The sequence below is a fragment of the Labeo rohita genome, chromosome 5 (genome assembly GCF_022985175.1).
Source record: "Labeo rohita strain BAU-BD-2019 chromosome 5, IGBB_LRoh.1.0, whole genome shotgun sequence".
In the NCBI taxonomy this organism is placed as follows: domain Eukaryota; kingdom Metazoa; phylum Chordata; class Actinopteri; order Cypriniformes; family Cyprinidae; genus Labeo; species Labeo rohita.
The window spans coordinates 34,530,768-34,555,057 of record NC_066873.1 but is presented as its reverse complement, the minus strand read 5'-3'; the positions used below and the strand labels follow the sequence as shown (position 1 = coordinate 34,555,057).

The 24,290-nt window shown below is 35.1% G+C and overlaps 2 protein-coding genes across 2 annotated transcripts; one reads left to right on the top strand and one right to left on the bottom strand.

Annotated features, from left to right (window-relative positions):
- Positions 1-716: 716 nt before the first annotated feature.
- Positions 717-20,737, bottom strand: si:ch211-225b11.4 (thyroid adenoma-associated protein homolog). Its single transcript, XM_051110713.1, has 31 exons — positions 20,550-20,737; positions 19,848-20,028; positions 19,685-19,771; positions 19,522-19,549; positions 19,284-19,432; positions 19,077-19,199; positions 18,876-18,996; positions 17,473-17,612; positions 17,302-17,386; positions 17,068-17,195; positions 16,619-16,816; positions 14,890-15,607; positions 13,645-13,797; positions 13,306-13,415; positions 11,906-12,066; positions 10,749-10,882; positions 10,456-10,614; positions 10,204-10,361; positions 9,971-10,105; positions 9,779-9,883; positions 8,951-9,151; positions 8,686-8,836; positions 8,368-8,605; positions 6,897-7,136; positions 6,556-6,757; positions 6,277-6,465; positions 5,180-5,427; positions 3,719-3,889; positions 3,211-3,480; positions 1,408-1,610; positions 717-1,200 (listed from the first exon to the last, which is right to left on the bottom strand). The coding sequence occupies exons 1-31, from the start codon at positions 20,678-20,680 to the stop codon at positions 962-964; spliced, it is 5,556 nt and encodes a 1,851-aa protein (XP_050966670.1). The 5' UTR covers positions 20,681-20,737; the 3' UTR covers positions 717-961.
- A 73-nt stretch (positions 20,738-20,810) lies between these two features.
- si:dkey-174n20.1 (uncharacterized protein LOC796174 homolog) lies at positions 20,811-24,058 on the top strand. Its single transcript, XM_051110712.1, has 4 exons — positions 20,811-21,165; positions 21,513-21,755; positions 23,232-23,534; positions 23,669-24,058. Exons 1-4 carry the CDS (start codon positions 21,045-21,047, stop codon positions 23,926-23,928), a joined length of 927 nt encoding a protein of 308 aa, XP_050966669.1. The 5' UTR covers positions 20,811-21,044; the 3' UTR covers positions 23,929-24,058.
- The last annotated feature ends 232 nt before the right edge of the window (positions 24,059-24,290 follow it).

Sequence of the window (24,290 nt, the reverse complement as noted above, 5' to 3'; positions counted from 1 at the left end):
CAGGCACTATTCCCCTGCTGTTATCGCAGGGCAAATCTACTGTTGCCGCAAAAGCCATTACATCACTGTTTGATGCATTTACCCCTGCAGTGGAAACCTGAGTAGAAGTGGCTTACGCAAAGACAAGACGAGGATGAGAAAGGGCTAGAGAGGGAGAAAGTGTAATGATACAAAAACAGTGGGACAAAACTATAAAATATATAAAAAAGGATTAGGACAGAATGAGTCACGGAAGAAGAATGAATGAGTACAGATAATTGCAGCTGCTGTGTGTATATCAGAAGATGCTGTGAGGTCGGTGTGAGGCAGCTCAAACCGGTTTGGGCTTTTGTGAAGCGTTATCACCGCTAACCATGAGCCACCATTCCACATAAAAACCAATGAGTCTCTGAGGTTGCAGAGATTGGCTATCAAAACATCAATCAGCTAAAAAAAGCAGCACTTCATTTTCTAAAGGGAACAGAATACCAAATGCTTGTGACTGGGATCACAGATCAGGGTTAGCCGATAAATTCTACGAATGATTCAGTCTTTATTTAATAAATATATAAAAACATCAACATACAAGCATGAATCACATTTGGTTCGAAAAAGGGATTTGGCTAAAAATACATATACCATCCTCATATTCTTTGTGACGCCTCAGTCTGTTTGTCCCTGCCTGCAGTGTGCTCCATTTCAGAAATCACCCATCCATAAACAATGGCATCTTTCAGATTTAGATGTGCTACACTTACAAAGCTGCTGTCATCAAGAATTATCTGGAGTTGGTGTTTGATTTTCTTTATCATCTCTCTTGTATTGCACAACAAAGGACTGTTATTCTTCCTTTCGAATAGCTTCCACTCAGTGTGGTGATGAAGAGCCAGCTTTTTCCAGATCAATAATGATTACTCTGTTTTTTGTACTCAATTAAGGCTGTAACTGCTATAATGAAACCCTGATCTGTGACAGCACTGGATTAATCTGTTCTTAGTGCATCAATGAAGACCTGAGGAAGGAAGACTCCATTTAGGACAAACCGTTGGTGAATGTCATGAAGGTCTGTAGATAAACTCAAAGGGTCAAGCAGGGGTCGTATGGAATCACACTCCTTGAGCAGCTGGAGTAGTAGGATTGCCCTGGTGAACAGGCCTGAAAGAACGCCATGGAAACGGGGTTCTATTAGCAAACTCAGCCAATCAGGACTCAGGACATCACCTAGACAACAAATGAGAGATGTAATGACATAATTGGCACTTCAATATACAACGACTACATGCAAACAATAAATATTACAGTTCATACTGATTATAATTGTAAGGTTTTTAATTCAATTTTAAAGGAACATGAGGAAGTTAATTAGTGATAATTAATGCAATAATAAAGAAAAACAGTCATTATGGAGATCTAGTAAATCTTATATACCTAATTGTAGCTGCGTACAAATTGTGACATTCTCTTTGACAATGGCTGCACTGTTTCGAGCCCAGTGCTCGAGGTTCTTGGCGAGAATGGAGGATTCTGGGTAATGTTTAACCAGATTTAATAGGTGCGGCAACAGGCACTCTGAGATCACAGATGGCTCTGCAAACACATTTGCTTCATCTCGCTCATACAGACTGCGACATCTGAAAACAACAACCAAGAAAATTTAATTAAAAAAAAAAAAAAAAAAAAAAAAAGAGAAAAAAACATGTCTACGTTTGCGAAAGCCAGCTGAAATATAATAAAAGATATACTGTTAAGATTAAAACCTAAGTACGATTTTTCAAATCTACTATTAAAAGTTCTGTAAGGGGTCTGTAAGAAATTTTAATGTTGTTAAAAGAAGTCTCTTATACTTATCAAAGCTGTATTTATTTGACTAAAAACACAGTAAAAACAATAATATTGTGAAATATTATAAAAATGTAATAACTGCTTTCTATGTTAATATATTTTAAAATGTAATTTATTCCTGTAATGGCAACACTGACTTTTCAGTAACCATTACTTCAGTATTCAGTGTCACATGATCCTTCTGAAATCATTGTAATGTTAATTTGCTGCTTAAGAATAGCATTTACTTACAATAAATAAATAAATAAATAAATACTACTACTAATATTATATTATATATATATATATATATATATATATATATATATATATATATATATATATATATATATATATATATATATATATATATATATATATAAATAATGTACAAAATAAAATAATGTAAAAGTCTTTACTGTCACTTTTGATAACATGCTTAAACAGTATAAATTTAAAGTTTTGAACAGCTGTGTATATTTGATAAAAACTGCAAAAATCAATGTTGTCTTAAAACAAAGTAAAACTATGACAATAATAAACAAAGGAACTGTCTAATGCTATATAGTTTCCTCATAATTTACTTTCTTTCTTTTTTTAAACAAAGTAAAATTTTTGAACAGTAAAAGTCTCTTTTGCTTACCAAGTTTGCATTTATTTGATCCAAAGCAAAAATAACTGTTTACTATTTGAATATATTTTCAAATGTAATGTATTCCTGTGATTTCAAAGCTGAATCTTAGCATCATTACTCCAGTCACATGATCCTTCAGAAATCATTCTAAGATTCTGATTTGCTGCTTAAAAAACATGTATTATTATTTTCATGTTGCAAACTGTAGTAGATTATGTTAAAAACAGTAGTAGTAGTAGTAATTTTTCAGATTTCATTTATGAATAGAAAGTTCAGAAGAACAGCATTTATCTGAAATAGACATCTTTTGTAAATGTCATCATCACTTTAAATTTAAATCACTTTAAAGCATCCTTGCTGAATAAAAGTATTAATTTCTATAATTTCTTTTCAAGAAATTTGAAGCTCTTGAATGGTACAGTGTATGTCAAATGCTTTCTGTTTCAGATAAATGTTGATCTTTCTATTCAAAGAATTCTGAAAAAATAAAAATGTATCTTGAACAGCACATCAGCATCTTAGAATGATTTCTGAAGGATCATGTGACACTGAAGACTGGAGTAATGATGCTGAAAATTTAGCTTTGATCAGAGGAATAAATGACATTTTAAAATATATTTAAATCAAAAGTATTTATAAATATTTAATATTTAAATATTTCACAATATTGCTGTTTTTGCTGTATAAAAAATGCAGGCTTGGTGAGCAGAAGAGACTTCTTTAAAAAAAAAAACATTAAAAATCTTATCATCATTTCTGTATGTGGATTGACGTACTGTGTCTCCTTGGCCTCCTTCAGTACAGCATTCAGATCACAGTCAGGTAAGTGGCACACTAAGGCCTCCAAAGCATTACTTGCATCCCAGAATTCCTCCAACAGCAGGTCCAGCAGTGAGTGCAGAGCCTGGTTCACTTGCATGTGAAAGCATTTCTGTGGATCTTCTGGCCGTCGGACAGAACAGCAGAGCAGAGAGGCAAATACAGCTGCCTTCGCTCTCACCTGTGGAGTCTCATCCTGTAGCAGGTAGATACCTGTGCTGATCAAGCTTCAAAATACAGAGGGATGCAAATTTAGTTATACATGAAATACCTCCTGTACATAATCATCAAATATCATCAAACATATCTAAAACCAAAGCCTGAACCAGATGCAGAAACATGAATCTGCAATAAACCAGATAGAAATAGACAATACAAAACATTCTGACAGTGCACTAAGTAGTTTGTTTCTAGTCATTTCCTGTCTAGCTCAGTGAGTTATCAAAGCACACCTCTTTATTATACCTGGTACTGATCTCTTTGAACATGAGGCCTCCTTTCAGGCTCCTGGTCACTACGTGGACGCCGCACAGACACAGAGCCTGTGCACAGGCTGTTCTGAGGGCCTCAGGAGCTTCAGGACATCTTTGTTTCTCTAATAACTTACACCAGCGCTGGAGCAAAGACAAGTCCACACTGAGAGAAACAGAGAGAGCAAGACAGACAAACAGAGTAATTAGTTTTAGCACCAGTAATTCCATGAGCCATGTAAATACTTTTGGATTTCTCAGAAACATCAGTAAGTTGACATAAAACAGCGTGCAACTCATTTTGGTTGCATAATGTGTCGTCATACTGTGTGGAACAAAAATATTACACAATAAAAAAGAAAATTGAGAAATCTGGAAATGATTGGAGCCTGAATGCGAGTTCAGTTAATTCTGGAAGTCTACTCTTTTTCGAATACTTTTTTGAAGTATTTTCATAGCTTCATAAAATAAAGACTGAACCACTAATGTCACATGGACTATTTTAACAATGTCAATACTATCTTTCTGAGCCTTGAACGCGATAGTTGCATTGCTGTCTATGCAGGGTCAGAAAGCTCTCGAATTTCATCAAAAAATATCAACATTTGACAACATTTTCTTTTTTGGGTGAACTATGCCATTAAATATAAACAATTATACAGTTGAGGTCACAAGTTTACTTACATACACCTTGCAGAATCTGCAAAATGTTATTTATTTTACCAAAATAAGAGGGATCATACAAAATGCATGTTACTTTTTATTTAGTACTGACCTGAATAAGATATTTCACATAAAAGATGTTTACATATAGTCCACATGAGAAAATAATAGTTGAATTTATAAAAATGACCCCGCTCAAAAGTTTACATACTTTTGATTCTTAATACTATGTTGTTACTTAATGAACCTTCTGTAATAGTTGCATATGAGTTCCTCAGTTGTCCTCAGTGTGAAAAGATGGATCTCAAAATCATACAGTCAATGCTGGAAAGGGTTCAAATACACAAAAATGCTGAAAAACCAAAGAATTTGTGGGACCTTAAGGATTTTTTCTGAAGAACAGCAGGCAGTTTAACTGTTCAGGACAAACAAGGGACTCATGAACAACTATCATTAAACAAAAAAAAAAAAAAACACAGCTGTGAATCATTCACGTAAAAACACAGCATTAAGAATCAAGCATATGTGAACTTCTAAACTAGGTCATTTTTATACATTCAACTATTATTTTCTCTTGTGTACTATATGTAAATGTCTTTTATGTGAAATATTCAGGCCAGTACTACATAAAACATAACATGCATTTTGTATGATTCCTCTTATTTTAGTAAAATTATTAACATTTTGCAGATTCTGCAAGGTGTATGTAAACTTTTGCCCTCAATTGTAAAGAGCATTAAGCATATCTAATAACATTATGCTTAACATTTGGCTGCATGACAGCTGAGTTTACCTGTGACAAAGGAGCAGGCTGACTGCACACAGAGCCGTGGAGATCAGCTCAGGTCCTCCTCTATCTGACTCCAGATCAGTAAACAGAACCTCCACACACTCCAGCAGCCATGTCTCCTCAAACCCTGAAGGGCAGGGACAGGGCAGGGCAAGACTCTCTTCATCTGGGGTCATAGCCTCAACTAATGCAGTCAAGAATGCTCCCCTGTACTCCACGTTCTGGTCCAACAGCGCCTTCTTCAGGTTGGCCTGCAGGTGATTGATATGGTTATTCAAATAGACCCTTTCCAGACATTGCCAAAAAACAAAAGAAAAACAAAACACACCCATCTGTTATTCTTGCATTCATGATCTTTTCGTTCTTACGAGAAGAGATTTAAAAGCATTATAAGATTGTGTGTGGTACATTAAATTTCTCATGACGTGTAGAGCACATGAGGGCTGGGCGGAAATCCTGGCCAAGTCCAAACCCAGTCTGTTTCTACAGATAACTGAATACAATGACTAACACGCCCTCCTCACACAAGAACATGAAGAGCGTATTAAGATCTACAGCCTGATTTTAGGGCAGTGTATTAAGTGGATCTTGATTGTTTTAATTTCCTTCAGTTGTATCTGGTCGACACTTGGAACTGGCTCAAATTACCAGCCTATGATGTAAAGTGAGGCTTTAGCAGTAGGTACAGAAAAAAAACATTGGTTATGTTAAATCAAGATAAACAATTGTAAAAAATAAAAATAATAAAACATATATAAATAAATGATCATAAACTGCTGTCTAGCTGATCTCTTTGAATTGAAGTGTCATTCTACAAAAACTATAACAAAAATCAGCTGATGACAGTCACTATCCATCTTTTGTAAATTTCGGCCATTTGTAAATTCTATGTGTCAGGCTTCCAGTCTCATCCCCGTCTAGCTATTTTTAGCTGTACAAAACAGCTTGGTGTATCTTAGCGTATTATTTTAATGTTTTATCTTAATTATGAACACACAGGTTTGCAGTGCAAACAGTTTTATTGTTTATTGCACGTTGTTATTCTTCTCGTTATTTCCCTATAGTGGATAATGAAGAAAAAGGTGGATGATAATACTCACCTGCAGTGCTTTTTCCATAACCTGCTGTAGGACAGTTCCTCTCCAGCCACGCCCCTCTGTTGCAGACTTGACCAATGAGAGACGTACTACTGCATTGCCATTGGCCAGACGCTGCCACACCTGACACGCCCACTCAGGATCCCCACACAGGAAGTTTACTGCACTTTGGTGGAACGAAGCAGAGCCAACCTAAAACACATGTAACATTCACAATCAACACTGTACTACACTTGTTTTGAATGTAAATGACAGGACACTCTAAAGGACATGAAGAAGCACCTCTAGTATGTTTGGAGTCCTGTGAATCTCCTGCAGTAGTTGAGAGGAGAGCTGAGAGAGGAAAGCCTGAGAACAATGGCCTCTTATCAGCCGCACTATATCCACATATGCCAGCCGGACCAACGGGCACCGTTGTCTCACAGATGCCATCCATAGTCTGGACTCAAACTCACTCACAATCTCACTGAGTGATGACCGACTGCTAAACATGAAGAGACAGATTACAATTTGATTACCGATTATGCCTGCTTCTTATAATATTTGTGTTAAGATTTTTGTACATTTTGGCAAAAATTGTCAAAGCTTATTGTAGCATTTCCTTCACACTCCTTTACTCTTACATGTTAGTTTTCAGTGCCCTGGTCAGTATGGCTCCTATCTGTAGGAGTTGGCCATGCAGTCTGTTATGACAGCACACAACGTCCGGTGATTCCGGGAGCTTTTCCACCAAATGCAGGACAGTTGCCAGATATTCACTTGGTGGTATCATAGCAACTAAGGCTCTTGATGACATCACTCGTACGCCATAGACTGGGCTGGCAGCTAGGAGAAATAGCGGAGGCAGGAATTCCGACAGAGCCCTGAGGAAAACACAAAGACATCAAGCAAATCTGAAACATGAGTGCATTTGAATGGTTATGAATCGGGAAAATCTGGCTAATTTTGCCAGGTTTGAATATCAAAAATTTTGGGTAATATAATCACATGATTTAAATATAAATGTCTAAATATTAGATGATCAAACTCATATTATAAAATCAAAATCATACCAAATTATACAAAAGTTTGGGCATTCAAATTTGACAAACAGTATAAATCTGGAAACATAATCTAATCTAAGCATCTAATGTAATGTAATGTAATATAATAGCCAGATTTGAATATGTTCACAATTAGATATCAAATGATTGCATAACATTATATTATATGATTTAATTTTATTTATATAAATAAGATAATATTTATATTTTTAAATTAGTTTTATTGAAAAAAAAATATATATATTATATATATATATATGAAATAACATTATACTATATATTATATATATATATATATATAAAGTTATTTCATGTTATATTATACTATTTGCCCTATTTGCCAGATTTGAATACCCAAAATGTTGTATAATATCATATGATTAAAAAAAAGTAATATATTATATTATAAAAAGATTATTATATTATATTATATTATATTATATTATATTATATTACATTACATTATATTACATTTTATTATATATTACAATATTATATATTATTTTACATTACATGACATTACAGTATATGTTATATTATATTCAGATTTGGATATACAATCATTTGATATAAAATTGTGGATATAACAAAATATTATATGATTTCAAAAGAAAATATATAAATATAAAATATAATGAAAAAAATATAATATTTATATATTTATGTTATTTTTTAAAATCATATAATATAATGTTAGACAATAATTTGATATAAAATTGTGTATATATTCAAATCTGGCTATTACTTTATATATTTCTTTATGTTTGTTATATTATATTATACTGTAATATTATAATAATACTATTTGCCAGATTTGAATATGTGAAATGTTGTATACTACAGTATGATAAAAAAAGGTATATTATATTATATTATATTATATTATATTTACTTTATTTAATCATATAATATATAGACAAAATGTTGGATATTCAACACAAGCAAATTATGTAATGCAATAAATGTTATGTAATGTATAGTATAATACGTTTATGTTCATGTATCTGTTACATTTATGTATGTATTGTTGGTACGCTGTGCACCGTCATACCGTGTCTGCTCCTCAGCACCGGGCTGTAGTTTGGCAAGCAGCGTGAGGACAGGATAGAGGGAAGGGTGTAGGAGAAGGGTGGCATCATGAAGATCTTTAGCTGCGCTTTCCAGCGCCCCCTGGAGGAAGGGCTGTAGGGCTGGATAGAGATTAAAGAAGGAAGGGGAAGACATGCCAGAATGAGTGGAGCCCTCTTCACCGGCCGGCTGTTGACCCAACATTCTGGTGCAGAGAGAACCTATGAGAAGTCAAAGGTCAACATGTGACTACTTCAAAAGGGTTGAAATTAGAATAATTTTGAGCGTGACTGGCTCGTACTGTAGAGCTGCAGGGCTGCGTTTCTCATCGCCCAGCATGGCGAGCTGAGGAGTGTGAGTGACAGAACGGCCACCACAGGTGTGTACTGTAGAACAGCTACACCTAGACTGGAGCCCTTCACTAGAGCTTGAAGGGTGTGAACGGCACACACCTGTGAGAGAGGGTGAGAAACACATCTTTTAAGAACACAGCTACTTTTTTCTTTAACATAAGTCTGATCCAGCAAAACTGCAGATATATTTAATAGGCATATCATTTAGTCTACCTGTGGTAAGTCAAGAGTTTGGTCCCAGTCCTGAGGAAGAGGTGCTTTGGCTGTGTCCAGTAGGGTGTTAATGGTTTGGGCCAAAAGAGGGCGAGACTTGATAGAGTCCTCAGCAGCTAAGACACCCAAAATCAGCATGGGTAGACCAGCAGCACGCCTCGTCACTGAGGTACTGCGGGGCGACTGGAGAACAGAAAGACCCTAGAGGGAGAGAGAGAGAGCGCATTATATGATTTTTTTAATAACATAAAATTTAAAAAAATGGCTACTTAAAGAGACAGTTCACCCAAAAATAAAAATTTTGTCTTTAATTACTCACCCTCATGTCGTCCCAAACCCATAAGACCTTCTTTCATCTTCAAAACACAAATTAAGATATTTTTTATGAAATCTGAGAGCTTTCTGACCCTGCATAGACAGGAACGCAAATGTACAAACGGCCCAGAAAGGTAGTAAGGACATCGTAAACATAGTCTATGTGTGACATCAGTGGTTCAAACGTAATTTTATAAAGATACGAGAATACTTTTTGTGTGCAAAGACTATTTTAACGAGGTCTTTACTATCTTTTTGGACCATTTCAGTTGTGTTGCTGTCTATGCAGGGATAGAAAGCTCTCGGATTTCATCAAAAATATCTTAATTTGTGTTCCAAAGATGAACGAAGGTCTTATGGGTTTGCAACAACATGAGGGTGAGTAATTAATGACTTTTATTTTATGAATTTGTATTTTTGGGTAAACTATCTTTTTAAACACAGGTCATTTAAATTGCCATTTCTATTATAAATTAATCTGTAGTTGAGTATGAATCCTTCATTCTATTCTACCTGTTGTAAAATGAGTGGCGGGATCTCCCTGATCTCAGGATCAGAGCTGCTCAGCAGAGCCCTACAGAACTTAGTGAAGCCAATACAGCAGCCCTCTACTGCCCCCTAATGGAAGATGACAGAAAAACAGATAAGATGTTGCTGGAGCAAAAATATTTGGACATCAGTGTGAAAAGAGCTAATCTGACTTACCCAGTGTCTACATTTCAGAATGATGTCTTTAAACACTTTGGAAGCCCTCCTGAGTTCTTTCACACTCAATGTCAGTTCTTTACAGTGGAGTGACAGGATTCTCTCCACCAGGGAGCCCAGAAAAATACCAATTTCCTATCAGGAAAGTAGAGGATCATTCATTGTATCTTAATCATACATAATACTTTTTGTAGACCACAGCTGATGTTCTGTCGTCCTTCTAGCAGCTTTACCTTCAAGGAAACCCAGCAGCAGGTCAGCACTAGACTGTGTTCCTCAGACAGCAGCACATTCTCGTCTCCATCCTCATCAAGTCCTGCCCCTTCAACCCCACCCTGACCAATCAGAGAACTGATTGCATTCCCCATGTCACAGAATGATGGAGGCACATCTGTGACAAACAGAAAAATATCTTCTTTTAACAAAATCTTACCAGGCTATTTTAAATACAAATTTAATAGATCACATCTGCATTTTCTGCATACCTTTCTTCTCAGTTTCCTGGTCCCCATACAGCACACCTAGCAGCAGCAGAGTGAGCTTTTCTATTAAAGACACTATGTCTCCTGCAACACTGTGGGTTATTGACTCTACTAGGGTCCCTGGCACCTCCAGCAACCCCCTCTGCAGAGCGCTTACAATGCCTGAAGTAATAAAATGCAGTCTATTTGTGGATTATTTCAGCATATTTTCAGATATATTAGTAGTGAAACCTCTTCTTAATGGTAAACAACTGTAGCAAGATCTACAAACTCAGCTCAGTTTTATTTGCTCCTACCATGAATAGGTGTTGTATGAGCTGCAAGCAACATATCATTCCTGGCAGTGAGGTAATGGTGCTCCAGTTTGGTCAGAAGAAATGAGATCAGTTTAACTGACTGTTTCTCCCCTTGTTCAAATGCCCCATCCACCCTATGATAAAGATACGCACACAGGTCAGTTAATTATTTTTTTAAATGAAAGAAATTAATACTTCAATATAGCAAGGACACATTAGATTGATCACAGTAAGATATTTAATGTCATTTAAAGAAGTCTCTTCTGCTCACCAAGCCTGCATTTATTTGATCCAACGTACAGCAAAAACAGTAAAAATGTTTAATATTTTTACTATTTAAAAAAAACTTTTGTATTTGAATATATTTTAAAATGTAATTTATTCCTGTGATCAAAGCTAAATTTTCAGCATCATTACTCCAGTCTTCAGTGTCACATGATCCTTCAGAAATCATTCTAAGATGATCTGCTGTTCAATAAACATTTTTATTATTATTATCATCAACATTTAAAACAGCTAAGTACTTTTTTTTTTTTTTTTCCAGGATTTTATCTTGGAGTCACTATTATTTTTTTGGGCGGGGGGTTTGGGGGTCTGTTTTCAGCAAAAACAATAATAATAATAATAATAATAAAATGTTTTTTGAGCAGCAAGTCAGAATGTTAGAATGATTTCTGAAGGATCATGTGACTGGAGTAATGATGTTTAAAATTTCAGCTTTGAAATTACAGGAGTAAATTGCATTTTAAGAAAAAATATTCAAATAGAAAAGAGTTATTTTAGATAGTAAAAATATTTCAATTGTACTGTTTTTGCTGTACTTTGGATCAAACAAATGCAGGCTTGGTGAGCAGAAGACACTTCTTTAAAAAACATGAAAAATCTCACTGTCCAAAAACCTTTGGTAGTAATGTAGACTGGTAGTGTATTTTAAATAAATGCTGTGTTTTTTAACTTTCTATTTATCGATGAATCCTGAAAAAACAATCCAGAGATGGCATGGAAATTCAGCTTTGCCATCACAGTAATATATTACATTTTAAAATTTATATCAAAATTTTTAATTTTAATAATATTTGACAGTATTACTGTTTTTACTGCAATATTAAACAGCAACCTTTTAAAGACAAAAAGAGACAAAAGTGATGTTTTCTTACTTGTGCAGTAGAAGTTTGATCATCAGTGCTCCCATCTGGGCCTCCTGGACCCGTGGGCTGTGGAGCAGCCGTTCTGCCCGGCTCAACAGCACAGCTGTGATATCATCAGGGAGACATGGAGGGAAAAATCTGAGAAGTAGCTCCGCAGACAGTTCACGGATCTACAGCACAGGGACAACGTGTCAGGCAAATATATCAAATTACAGGACAACAGAGGAAAGGGTTTCAACTGTGTGTACACTTCAGTTTAAAGGTCTGGGGTCTTAGACCTTAAATTTTAAGATCTTTTTTTTTTGAAGAAGAAGAATTCTCTAATGCTCACCATGGCCGCATTTATTTGATAAAAAAAAACAGCAAAAAGTATGTTGTAAAATATCATTACAATTTAAAATAGCTGTTTTCTATTTTTATATATTCCTAAGATGACAGAGCTAAAATGTAATTTATTCCTGTGATCAAAGCTTAATTTTCAGCATCATTACTCCAGTCTTCAGTGTCACATGATCCTTCAGAAACCATTCAAATATCCTGTTTTGGTGCTTTCTTGATAATATTATCTTATTAAATGTCCTTACTGCATTTTTGATCAATTTAATACATTCTTGGTGAATAAAAGTATTCATTTCGTTAAAGGGGTCATGACATAAGAAACCAAATTTCCCTTGATCTTTTGGCTGACTTGATTATACTGAATGCGAGCGTCATGAAATTACAATCACTGCCGCTATCTTTTCCACATTGGATACAGAATACAAATGCATGTTCGCTTTGTAACACAGTCCACACGCTCGAGTCAATAGGTCAAATGGAGTTAAAGAATGTTCACTTTGATGTATTTGGTTTAAACAGCTTGTTCTCTGTACAGATATCAGAAAGATCCCAGCACAAGGTACAAGTGGATAGTTTATTTTTAATTGGCATCTCGGATCGTGTCTGATATTTGGTGGCTAAACATGGCTAAATGCGGCTAAAGTAAACAGGCTCGTCACTCCACAAAGAGAAGAGAGGGGCGGGGCGAGCAGAGCTCACCTCGACTAGAACAGGGTGATTTTTGGTAAAAAAGGTGTTATTACACTACCATTGAGAAATTTTAACCAAAGCATGTTATAGACTTTTCATTAAGACCCTAAAGAATCATATAAACTTGTGGAAAATGGGCATCCAATGACCCCTTTAAAGAACCTGCCCCTTAAAACAGGCCGTTTTAGACAGAGGGTCAGAATGAGGGTCGAAATGAATAATTTTTCCACATATTTATTTATTTTGTTTTGCAAAAAAAAACTTTATTGACATTATAAGTAAACCTCAAGGAACAAAAATAAAAATAAAATTCATGTCATGACCCCAAATCTTACTGACACCACACTTTTAAGCAGTAGAGTTCATTCATTTAGTTTTACCTCATTGGTTGAATCCTCCAAACAGCCAATCAGGACAAGCATCTTTGACTTTGAGAAGAAATCCCACTTTCCCCTCTCTTTAGCCCAGTTTATAAGAGTAGACATATTGGCTGAAAATGAAAAAAAAAAAAAAAAAAAAAAAAAAATCTCTGATATCATTATATTTAGAAATGAACATAAAATAATACATTTGAAGTTAGATATCAATAAGAGTTAAAAGATCAAAAATTTCACAATATGTATTTCAACATGCTTCAAAGGATACCATGGTACTACCATAGTTCACGTCTAAAAACATGACATAACCATGGTATGTGTTTGTGAGTGTTGATTTATTACCAGGTGGTTGTCCCTTCTTTCTGTCTGGACTCCAGGTGTCTGTACATGTTTCCAGCACTGCAGACAGCAGGAGCAGAACAGTCTTCTTCCTCTGGTAGCTGCTGCCAGGAGTCAAATAGACCAAAGACAGCTGGGAGAGCCAGTCAACAAACTCTGAGGGAAAATATCATGAAAAAAAAAAACACATGATTTTACCAAAAAAGCCATTTTATTATATTTATTGATTAAAACGCTCCCTACCTAAACAAATAGTACTTCTGACAGATAGTTTTAAAAATTGGATTAATATTAATGATGAACAACGAATACACCTATGAACTTCTACAATGGCAATGAAAACTAAAATATGTTTTTTAAAGAAGTCTCTTCTGCTCACCAAGCCTGTATTTATTTGATCCAATGCTCAGCAAAAACACTATTTTTTTTTTTAATATTTCAAGTATTCAAAATAACTGTTTTCTATTTTAATATATTTTGAAATGTAATTTATTCCTGTGATTTCAATTTTAATTTGTAGCATCATTACTCCAGTCACATGATCCTTCAGAAATCCTTCTGATACTCTGATTTGCTGCTCAAAAAAACATTTATTATTATTATTGTTATGTTCAAAACAGCTGAGTAGATTTTTTTCAGGTTCCTTTGATGAATAGAAAGCTCAGAAGAACAGCATTTATCTGAAATAGAAATCTTTTGAAACATTATAAATGTATTTATCATCACTTTAGATCAATTTAAAGCATCCTTGCTAAATAAAGTGTTAATGTATTATGTTACAAAAGCTTTTTATTTCATATAAATGCTAATGTTTGGATCTTTCTATTCATCAAAGAATCCTGAAAAAAATGTACTCACCTGTTTTAAATATTGATAATATTTATAATACTAATACATGTTTCTTGAACAGCAAATCAGCATATTAGAGTGACTTCTGGAGGATCGTGTGACACTGAAGACTGAAGTAACGATACTGAAAATTTAGTTGCGATCACAGGAATAAACTACATTTTCTAAATGTTCAAATTTAAAAAAATTAATTAAAAAAATTAAAATTAAAAAACTATTTTAAATAGTGAAAATATTTCTAAATGTAACAGATTTAGCTGTCCTTTCAATCAAATAAATGCAGGCTTGGTGAGCAGAAGCGACTTCTTTGAAAAACATTAAAAATCTTACTATTCAAAATCTTTTGACTGATAGTGTAACATGTATTTTCATAAAATTTTAAATATCAAAACTCCTCACCGACTCCTTGTGTAAGCTCTGCCTCTTCTTCCCCTGTGAGCCCTTTTTTACTATTATGGCCCTTGATGCTTGCCATGCAACTGTCTCTTATTCTCACCAAGAACTTCCTCAGCGCTGCCTGAAGATGTTGGCGAAACGGTGATGATTCGCTGTTAAGATTGAGCGGGATGAAGTCTCTCAGAGCGGAATACTCCACTTGTGATGGGAGTTCTTTAGTCTTTGGACTGCAGCAGAGGAGGTTCAGAGCTGCAAGCCGAACGCTCTCATCCAGAGAGGACAGGGCAAGATGGAGAGTCTTAAGAGCATGGGGGATGTCTGCACTCCATAGGGAATGTCCACTCGTAGCCCGTTGGGTGCTCATGACACAGGCCCATGCGTGAAGGTGGCCAGGAACTGTGGGGTCCAGAGCTGACAACAGAGTGTTAAAAGCACCTGGAAATGTACGTAGTGTTGATGGCAGAAGATGGCTAGAGGCATTATTTTGAAGAAGAGTTAATTCGGAAGTTAAAGCCTCAAGGATGACTGGTTGCCACCGCTGAGCCCACTGATTGGCTAAGTCTTGTTCGGTGGGCGGGGCTTCTTGGGATGCATTTACGATAAATTCTTGTTTTTGTTCCTGAAGGAGGGATCTGTAGACTTCTGAGGCACATGGAGAAAGGTGATTGCTTGAGAGGCATTTTAGGATGTGAGATGGAAGAGCTGGATACAGTTCCAAAACCTTTTAGGAGGAGAAAATATATTTTATTTTACATTTACACTTAATTACTTAAAATGTATTTATTTGATTCAAAGTTCAGCAAAAACAGTAACATTTGGAAATATTTTTACTATTTAAAATAACTGTTTTCAATTTGAATATATTTTAAAACGCAATTTATTCCTCCAATCAATGCTAAATCTTACAGCATCATTACTCCAGTCTTCAGTGCCACATGATCCTTCAGAAATCATTCTAATATGCTGATTTGCTGTTCAAGAAGCTTTCATTATTATTATTATTATTATTATCAATATTATCAATATTTAAAACAGACCAGTACATTTTTTTCAGGATTTATCTAAATAAAAAGCTTTTGTAACATACATTATACTATTTAAAAGCCTGGATTCAGTATAATTTTGTGGGGGAAAAGAAATTATAGAAATGAATACTTTTATTCAGCAAGGATGCTTTAAATTTATCATGTTACAAAAGATTTCTTTTTCAGATAAATGCTGTTCTTCTGAACTTTTTATTCATCAAAGAAACCTGAAAAAAATCTACTCAGCTGTTTTCAACATAATAATGCTGCATGTTTTTTGAGCAGCAAATCAGAATATTAGTATGATTTCTGAAGGATCATGTGACTGGAGTAATGATGCTTTAAAAAAAAAATTCTAAATTTTACTGTTTTTGCTGTACTTCGGATCAAATAAATACAGGCTTGGTGAGCAGAAGAGACTTCTTTAAAAACACAAAAAAAAAAACTTACTGTTCAAAAACTTTTGACTGGTAGTGTATATAAGATTTATACTATAATTTATATTTAATTTATATAAGAATAAAAGTATTTTAAAAAAATATTCTTAAAAAAATTCTTCATAAAATGCTTGCATTTATTAGTTATACATACCATATTATTTATAAAATTAATATTATAATAAAATATATTCATATATAACAAAACAGATATAGAAAAAAAAAATAAAATAGAAAATTGGGTAGAATGTACCTGATCACTCCTCTTACCTTGTCTGTTCCTGCATATGGCAGAATTGCAGTAAGTGGTAAATACTTTGCTTTGGATTCCCAAGGCAGTTCTGATATCCTGTTTAATAATTCCACATAAAGTCTTTTCTCTGTGTTGTCAAAGTGCAGACAATCCTTGTCATAGATCTCCATAAAAAGACAGAAAGCACTGCGTGCCACCTCTGCAACACCATCCAACTAGAATAAAAGTAATTAAGAAAATACCAGCTGAATGGACGTTTTCCTGTAACTACCTTTGGCTGGTTTTATCATTTATTATAGCTTTTTATATTTTCTTAAGAAAATATGAGTGCTTCTTGCCTGTACAAAACTGCTAAGGTGTTCTGAGAGGTTTTTAAAAAAATGGCCCTAGTAAAAAGAGCTCATCTAACTTACCTAAATACCTTAAAATACAGAATATTTGGTTTCATTATCCACAAAAGGTTTACCGGGCTCTCAGCATTACTCCAGATGATTTGTGTAAGGTGCTGCTGGATGTCTGAATCTAAAGAAGCACCAGTAACTTCCCAAACTTCACTGAGGCACTCTTTCAGCCTCTTCAGCCAAATGGTAAACACTAAAAAAAACCACATATGCATACTTTTTATGCAAACCTTTGTCACTGCAGTCATGCACAGACCCAGCAATCTGCAGAATGACGCATGATGATAGAGAGCTCGTACCTTGAAAAACATAGTAATGACAGTCAAGCTTTTCTTCACAAAGAGCTGAGATGAAGGGGAACAGCCCATTCAGGAGAAGACAAGTCTGATAAAACAAAAGATAGAGTAAGTAATTATATGTTCCATTTTTGATCATTCTTAGAAAAAGCAGTCTATGCGCTGCTTACGTACCTCTCGGTTGCCATGGTGACTGACAAGAATGTCATTTCGGCAGCAAGTTAACAACCCCCTGCATACAGCCAGTCTGTCCACTCCGTCCTGACGTCTGGGACGACAGTCCACCTGTAGCTCACCTACTGTCAGTCTCCATGCTTCCGAGATGCACAGACGAACAATTTATGAAAATGATCAAACGAGTACAGTTAGTTTACTATATTATAGATAAACTAGTGCTGTCAAACGATTAATTAAGATGAATCGCATCCAAAATAAGTTTTTGTTTACACAATATATGTGTGTATACTGTGTATATTTATTATGCATATATAAATACACATACAAAATATTTACATGTATATATTTATATTCATTTAATTGATATTACATATAAATATTTTAATATAGAAACATAACATTACTCTTAAATATATACATGCATGTGTGTGTATTTAGATATACATAATAAATATGCACATTACACACACAAATATTATGTAAACAAAAACTTTTATTTTGGATGGAAAAAAAAAAAAAGAAATGTAACAGCAACTAAAATATTAAGCAACGCAGGCATTTTCAATATTCATAATAAGAAGAAATGTTTATCAGCAACAAATCAGCATATTACAAATTAAAATTCTGCTTCAACAAAGGAATAAACTGCATTTTAAAATACATAAAAATAAAACATTATTATATTTTTTTTTTTAAATGTCACAATATTACAATTTTAACTATCTTTGATTAAAAACACATTCAAAAGCATTTTAAATCTTACCGACCTCAGTCTTTTGAATGGTAGTATGTTACACAAATAAATATTTTATAAAAATATTATATTATTTTATATATTATTATATTATTTATTATAAGTTTGTAAGTAAATATTAATAACTAAATAACATAACCAAAGTTACTGATAAAATGCTACATTAATGAAATGTAATTTACATCACGCAGTCAATTTTTTACTCTAACTCTCTTTTTGCAGAAGGTCTTACATCTTTAAGTGTATTAATTCTGTCATTAGTTTGTCACCTTTATGTCAGATTAGTATTTTTGTGACGAAATCCGAGAATTTCTGACCCTCCATAGACAGTAACGCAAGTGAAATGTTCCCAGGCTCAGAAACGGCAGATGGTGGGAAAGAATTGTTGTTATTTTGGTTTTCATTGCACACAAAAAGTATTCTCGTAGCTTCATAAAATTACTTTTGAACCACTGATGTCACATTGACTATTTTGTCCTTACTACCTTTCTGGGCCTGGAAACATTTCGGGTTTCATCAAAAATATCTTAACTTGTGTTCCGAAGATGAATGAAGGTCTTATGGATTTGAAACGACAGGGGGGTGAGTAATTAATGACATAATTTTCATTTTTAGGTGAACTATCCCTTTAAATTCTGTAGCTGACCTTTGTTGGTGATTTGTAGCAGACTCCAGGCTGCTGATCCTGCACACTGACTGTCTGTTGTTGTTGTGAGGAGCATTGCAACCGCAGTGCCTGCCAACAAGCGTGTATCTCTACTGGAAACCTGACAAACACGATTAAGTGACACAAAATTAGATAAAGTCAGTTTTTTCCAAAAACATAGTTGCGATCACAGGCACTAACCTCTCCCAAGATAACGCTCATCAGGAACTCCAAGATATCTCTCAAACTCGTATTTAAACTATCCTTACTGTAGACCATCGGGGCCACCTGCCCCGGCAGCAGCTGAAACACCTGCAGACAAATCTGAGAACAACACAACAAGTGCTGTGAGGATCCAAATGCACATGCTGATGTTTAAAGCAAAAAGGTGGGTGTTACAATTTCTACCTTGACAGTCTGGTAGCATAATGGCCCATTTCTGGTTGGTTCATCTGACATAACAACAGGAATCAGCTCAGTAACCTTACTAAGCAGAGTGCTGCAATCTGCCTTTAGAACCTCTCGTCCCATAGCGCTGTCCTCCAAAAACATACAGGCTGCCGTGGGACACACAACAAAACTATTACAAAACAACACACATGAATAGAAATGTCTGCAAAGTAATAGCGAACTGATGCACACTTACCTATCTGAAGATCTTTCAACGAAAACACCTGCAAAACAACAAAATTCAATCATGGACAGAAACACATTTGTATGCTTTAATATTTGTTATACATATTGCACAAATGTTATATAATACTACAATTATTATAACATTAACAAATTATATTATGTAACGATTTTACCTGTTTTTGGTGCAAAAGGCTCTGCAGATATTGTTTAACTTCTTCAAAAGCAATGGAGGAGTTTATTTCAGCCAAGACCTGCAGCATCTGTAAAACAGAGTTAAGAATCCAACAAACAGGACCAAAAAAAATGATGTAATGTTTAAGTAAAGGTGCAAATTACTTGGTCTAATTTGCGGCAGGCAGATGAAGTGGTGACTGCCTCTAACTGTAAGGCCAAAACAAGCTGAACAAATTGGTGAAGAGCAGCAGGCTGTAAGGAACGAAGTGCTTCTTTTGGGATCTTCTGCAGGATCTGTGAAGCCTCCTCCAGTGAGCGCTCCCTGCTCCGTTTGCCTGCACTCCTGCCAACAAAGCACCATGTCTCATTCACAATAATATAAGGGTGTTTTTAGTCCTTAAAATACTTTTCACACTATGTTTAAGTAACACTTGACATGCATGCAACACATGAGAATTGTGTGACTTTCTTCCCTCTGAAATGCATCAAATATTTGCAAATAATGCATTTTTAAGGACATTTAAGTATTGCTAATTTCATAGATAGCGTTTCTTGTAATTATATTGCTTGTAATATATTCAGTTTTCACTTTGAAGTACATTATTGACATGATTGTGTTTACATACACTATTAGCATAACAAGCAATGACAAGAAAAAATAAATATACAATATATCAAACTAAAATAGAATTAAAATAAGGTACACAAACAAACATAGTAGTATAAAGAAACTCAAAACAAGTTTTAAAGGCTGATCCCAAATCAAATTAAAATGTGCTTTATCAAAATAACAAAACTGCATGCAACAGTACTTATTAAGACTAAAACATTATTAAATGTTTCATCTTATTAGCGCCTCCCTACCTGACATTTTCTGTCAGTTTCTGCAAGAAAATCTTTAGCGCGTCTTTGACATCAGATGATATTTGATCTTCTGAAACGACAGATTTCAAAACTGCATCTGCTTGTCCTGAAGAAAAGTTTATAATCGTCATAATTGCGAGCTTCAGACTTCTCAATTAAACCCGGTGTACACAGCTCCATGTGTAAACTCAGTCTCATTCTACAGCGAGTTACAGTATCGCAGACACGACTAGCGCACGCCAGCGCCCCTATTGGCACGACTGTACGATAATCCAACGTATGTGGCTAATGGCTACAGTATCAGGTTGTAAACAGTCTCTGATGCTACAATACGTTTTTAAAATGAACAGTCCTTGAATCAAAATGAACGATTAATTGCCACGTTTTCTCCTCTGAATGGGCTAAAGTTGTGAGCTAAAAGTGGCAATAGTTTAACTGAATTTTGCGTTAGCTTTAAAGAGGTCAGTTGTCTTATGCTGGCTTAGCTAACAGAACATGTATCTGTTATACATTATATTTTCCGCACTGTTTTGCTTTTTGATATTGAAATGGATGAAACGGAGAAGGTATTGCATGGATGTGAAGAGGTTAGATGGAAAAACGGTTCTTATAACTGGTAAGTGAGATTTTAGGCTTCATATCTCCGACTATGCAAGAGTAGCATCTCTTACTGTAGATTAACATGATTGACAGCTGCTGAATGGTACTAAAGGTCATGCAAATAATTCAGATTGATAGTATGTGTTTTTAGTTGTATTTATTTTTACATATTTACATATTACAAAACACATCATCTAAAGCAGAATCACATTTGGTGAATAATGTGTTACTCTGCGTTGTTCTGGAGAAACCTTAAGAAAGGTCACTGCTGTTATGAATGTTTGAGAAGTGTAAGCTCCTCTGCTTGTACATTTTGTGATTTTATTCTTGTACGTTATGTGGCATGGCGATTGTATGTTTCAGGTGGGAATGCTGGTATTGGGAAGGAGACGGCTGTGTTGCTAGCAATGCGAGGAGCTCGTGTGATCATCGCCTGCAGGGATGAGGAGAAAGCCAGGAAGGCCGTTCGAGAGATCAAAGCCAGGAGCCACAATATGAATGTGCTGTATATGGAGGTCGACCTGGCCAACATGAAGTCTATACGAGAGTTCAGTAAAACCTTTTTACAGAAGGAGAAGCGGCTGGATATTCTGATCAATAATGCAGGTGAGGATTGATAACAGGCTGGCAATTAGTGGTCTAAACCAGGGGTTTTAGAACTAGGGCCCAGGGATGCTCTAGGCCAGGGGTCACCAGACCCGGTCCTGGAGTGCCGGTGTCCCTGCAGAGTTTAGCTCCAACCCTAATCAAACACACCTGAACCAGCTAATCAAGGTCTTACTAGGTATACTTGAAACTTCCAGGCAGGTGTGTTGAGGAAAGTTGGAGGTAAACTCTGCAGGACACCGGCCCTCCAGGAACAAGTTTGGTGACCCCTGCTCTAGGCAGTGTTGGGGAATATTACTTTTAAAAATAATGCATTACAAATTTGCGTAACACCATAAAAAAGAAAGTAATTGTGTTACTTTTTGCTTAAAGTAATGCATTTTGTTACTTTTACTTTTTTTTTAGTAATTAAAAACCCACAAGCAGTTGGGAATTCTGGGTCCTGTGCACTGGTTATGATATGGGGCCTCTTCCTTTGTACTTCACTTTTAATTTCTTTCAACAGGAGGGGTGTCAGTGAATAAATGGTAAAACAGAGTAACTTGCATTACTTATTTGAAAAGGTAACTCAGATATTGGATTGTAAGTTTAAAAGTAATGCATTACTTTACTGGTTGAAAAAGTAATCTGATTACGTAAACTCACATTACTTGTAATGCATTAACTCAAACACTGCCTCTAGGGGCTGCTAAAGGTTCTTTGAAAGTTTAGAGAAAAATTGTGTAGATATTTCATTGTAAATTTAAAAGTAATGTTTTACTTTACTAGTTACTTGGAAAAAGTAATCTGTAAAAAGTGTGCTAAACTCACATTATGTGTAATGCGTTACACCAGCACTGCCTCTAGGGGCTGCTAAGGGGTCCTTGAAAGTTTAGAGAAAAATGATGTAAATATTTCATTGTAAACTTAAAATGTTACTTTACGAGTTACTTGGGAAATGTAATCTGTAAAAAGTAATTTAAACTTGCATTACCTGTAATGTGTTACCTCCAACACTGCCTCTAGGGGCTGCCAATGGGTCTATGAAAGTTTAGAGAAAAATTGTTTAAAAAAAAAAAAAAAAAAAAAATTGATTTAAATAAATAAATATGATGTAAATCAATATTAATTTGATTTAATAAATAAATATTACAGTTAACAGCACTATAGTGAGTAGCAAAAAGCATGATATTGTAATAGTTTTTTTCTAAATATATAGTATATTTTAAATATTGTTTGTTATATGCATGACATTATAAATGTCTTTACTATCACTTTTAAACAATTTAAGGTGTCCTTGTTGAATAAAAGAAAAAAATCTTACCTATCCCAAACTTTTGATTGCTAGTGTATCACAGTTTCCACAAAAATATTAAGCAGCAAAACATCAAGAACATTATGAAAATATGTTTTCACACTTCTTAAATTGTAATAATATTTCACAATATTACTGATTTACGGTCTTTTCATCAAATATATGTTTTTTTCCCCCCTTAGGCATGCCCAGTGTCCTTGACTGGACGGATGATGATTTCTCCATGTGCTTCGGAGTGAACCACCTTGGCCACTTCTTATTAACCAACCTTCTTCTCCCGCGGCTGAGAGAGAGCTCACCGAGCAGAGTGATCAATCTCACCTGCTCCAGCTACAAGTACCAGAAGCTGGACTTCCAAGATCTCAACTACAACCTGTTTCCGTTCTTCACCTACTGCCGCAGCAAGCTGGCCAACATTTACTTCACACAGGAGCTCGCTCACATGATGGAGGGGAAAGGAGTCACTGCGTATGCCGTTCACCCTGGTGAGATATAAAAGTGGAAAAGGTTGCTATGTTGTTGCTAAAGTGTATAATAGTGATCTTTACCTTAGCAAGAACCTATAATTGTCTGAACTATATAATTGTGAATTTCATCTTGTGTCTTTTGTCTCATTCAGGTTACGTTCAGAGTAACTGGACCTGTCATTTCTCGGTTCTGTTCCGGATCCTGGTGCAGGTGGTGATGTTCATGTTTTTTGTTTCGTGCGAGGCGGGGGCGCAGACGGTGGTCTACTGCGCCGTATCAGACGAGGTGCTCCCGCACAACGGAGGATATTTCACTGACTGCCGGCCGGCTCATCTAAGAGCCTTCGCTAGAGATTCTGGAGTAGCAAAAAAACTTTGGGAGGCCAGTGAGAGACTAGTTAAACTGGCTTGATAACAGTATACAGTGCTTTTGTTTGCATGTTTGATAAGCAGACCGATTTTTTTGTTATTTATGGAAAACCATGATAGTTTTTGGTAAGAATGTGATTTTTGTGACACTGTTTAGCGTTTTTATGTTGTGAGTGTGCTGTTTGTTTTTACAGTGTAATTTACTTGATGATGATTGACATGCAGTATTGAATTGCATGTTTTCATGAACCACTTTAATTAGTGAAGAATGTAAATAGGTCACCACATATTCCATTTTAGAAGATGGAGGGTGGCCATTTATAATGCAAACAAATCAAAGCCTAAACAAGCACAAATCTGGCAGCATTACAAAGGTTACATTACTGCATTTGGCGTATGCTTTTA

Bases quoted from the DNA above. Each gene is read 5' to 3' on its own strand.
- si:ch211-225b11.4 (XM_051110713.1), bottom strand. From the start codon at position 20,680: ATGACGATTATAAACTTTTCTTCAGGACAAGCAGATGCAGTTTTGAAA. The intron at 9,152-9,778 runs GTAGAATAGAAT...CTCTCCCTCTAG, and splicing joins CGCCACTCATTTTACAACAG to GGTCTTTCTGTTCTCCAGTC. The intron at 8,837-8,950 runs GTAGACTAAATG...CCTCTCTCACAG, and splicing joins AAACTCTTGACTTACCACAG to GTGTGTGCCGTTCACACCCT.
- si:dkey-174n20.1 (XM_051110712.1), top strand. From the start codon at position 21,045: ATGTATCTGTTATACATTATATTTTCCGCACTGTTTTGCTTTTTGATA. The intron at 21,166-21,512 runs GTAAGTGAGATT...TGTATGTTTCAG, and splicing joins AAAAACGGTTCTTATAACTG to GTGGGAATGCTGGTATTGGG. The intron at 21,756-23,231 runs GTGAGGATTGAT...TTCCCCCCTTAG, and splicing joins TATTCTGATCAATAATGCAG to GCATGCCCAGTGTCCTTGAC.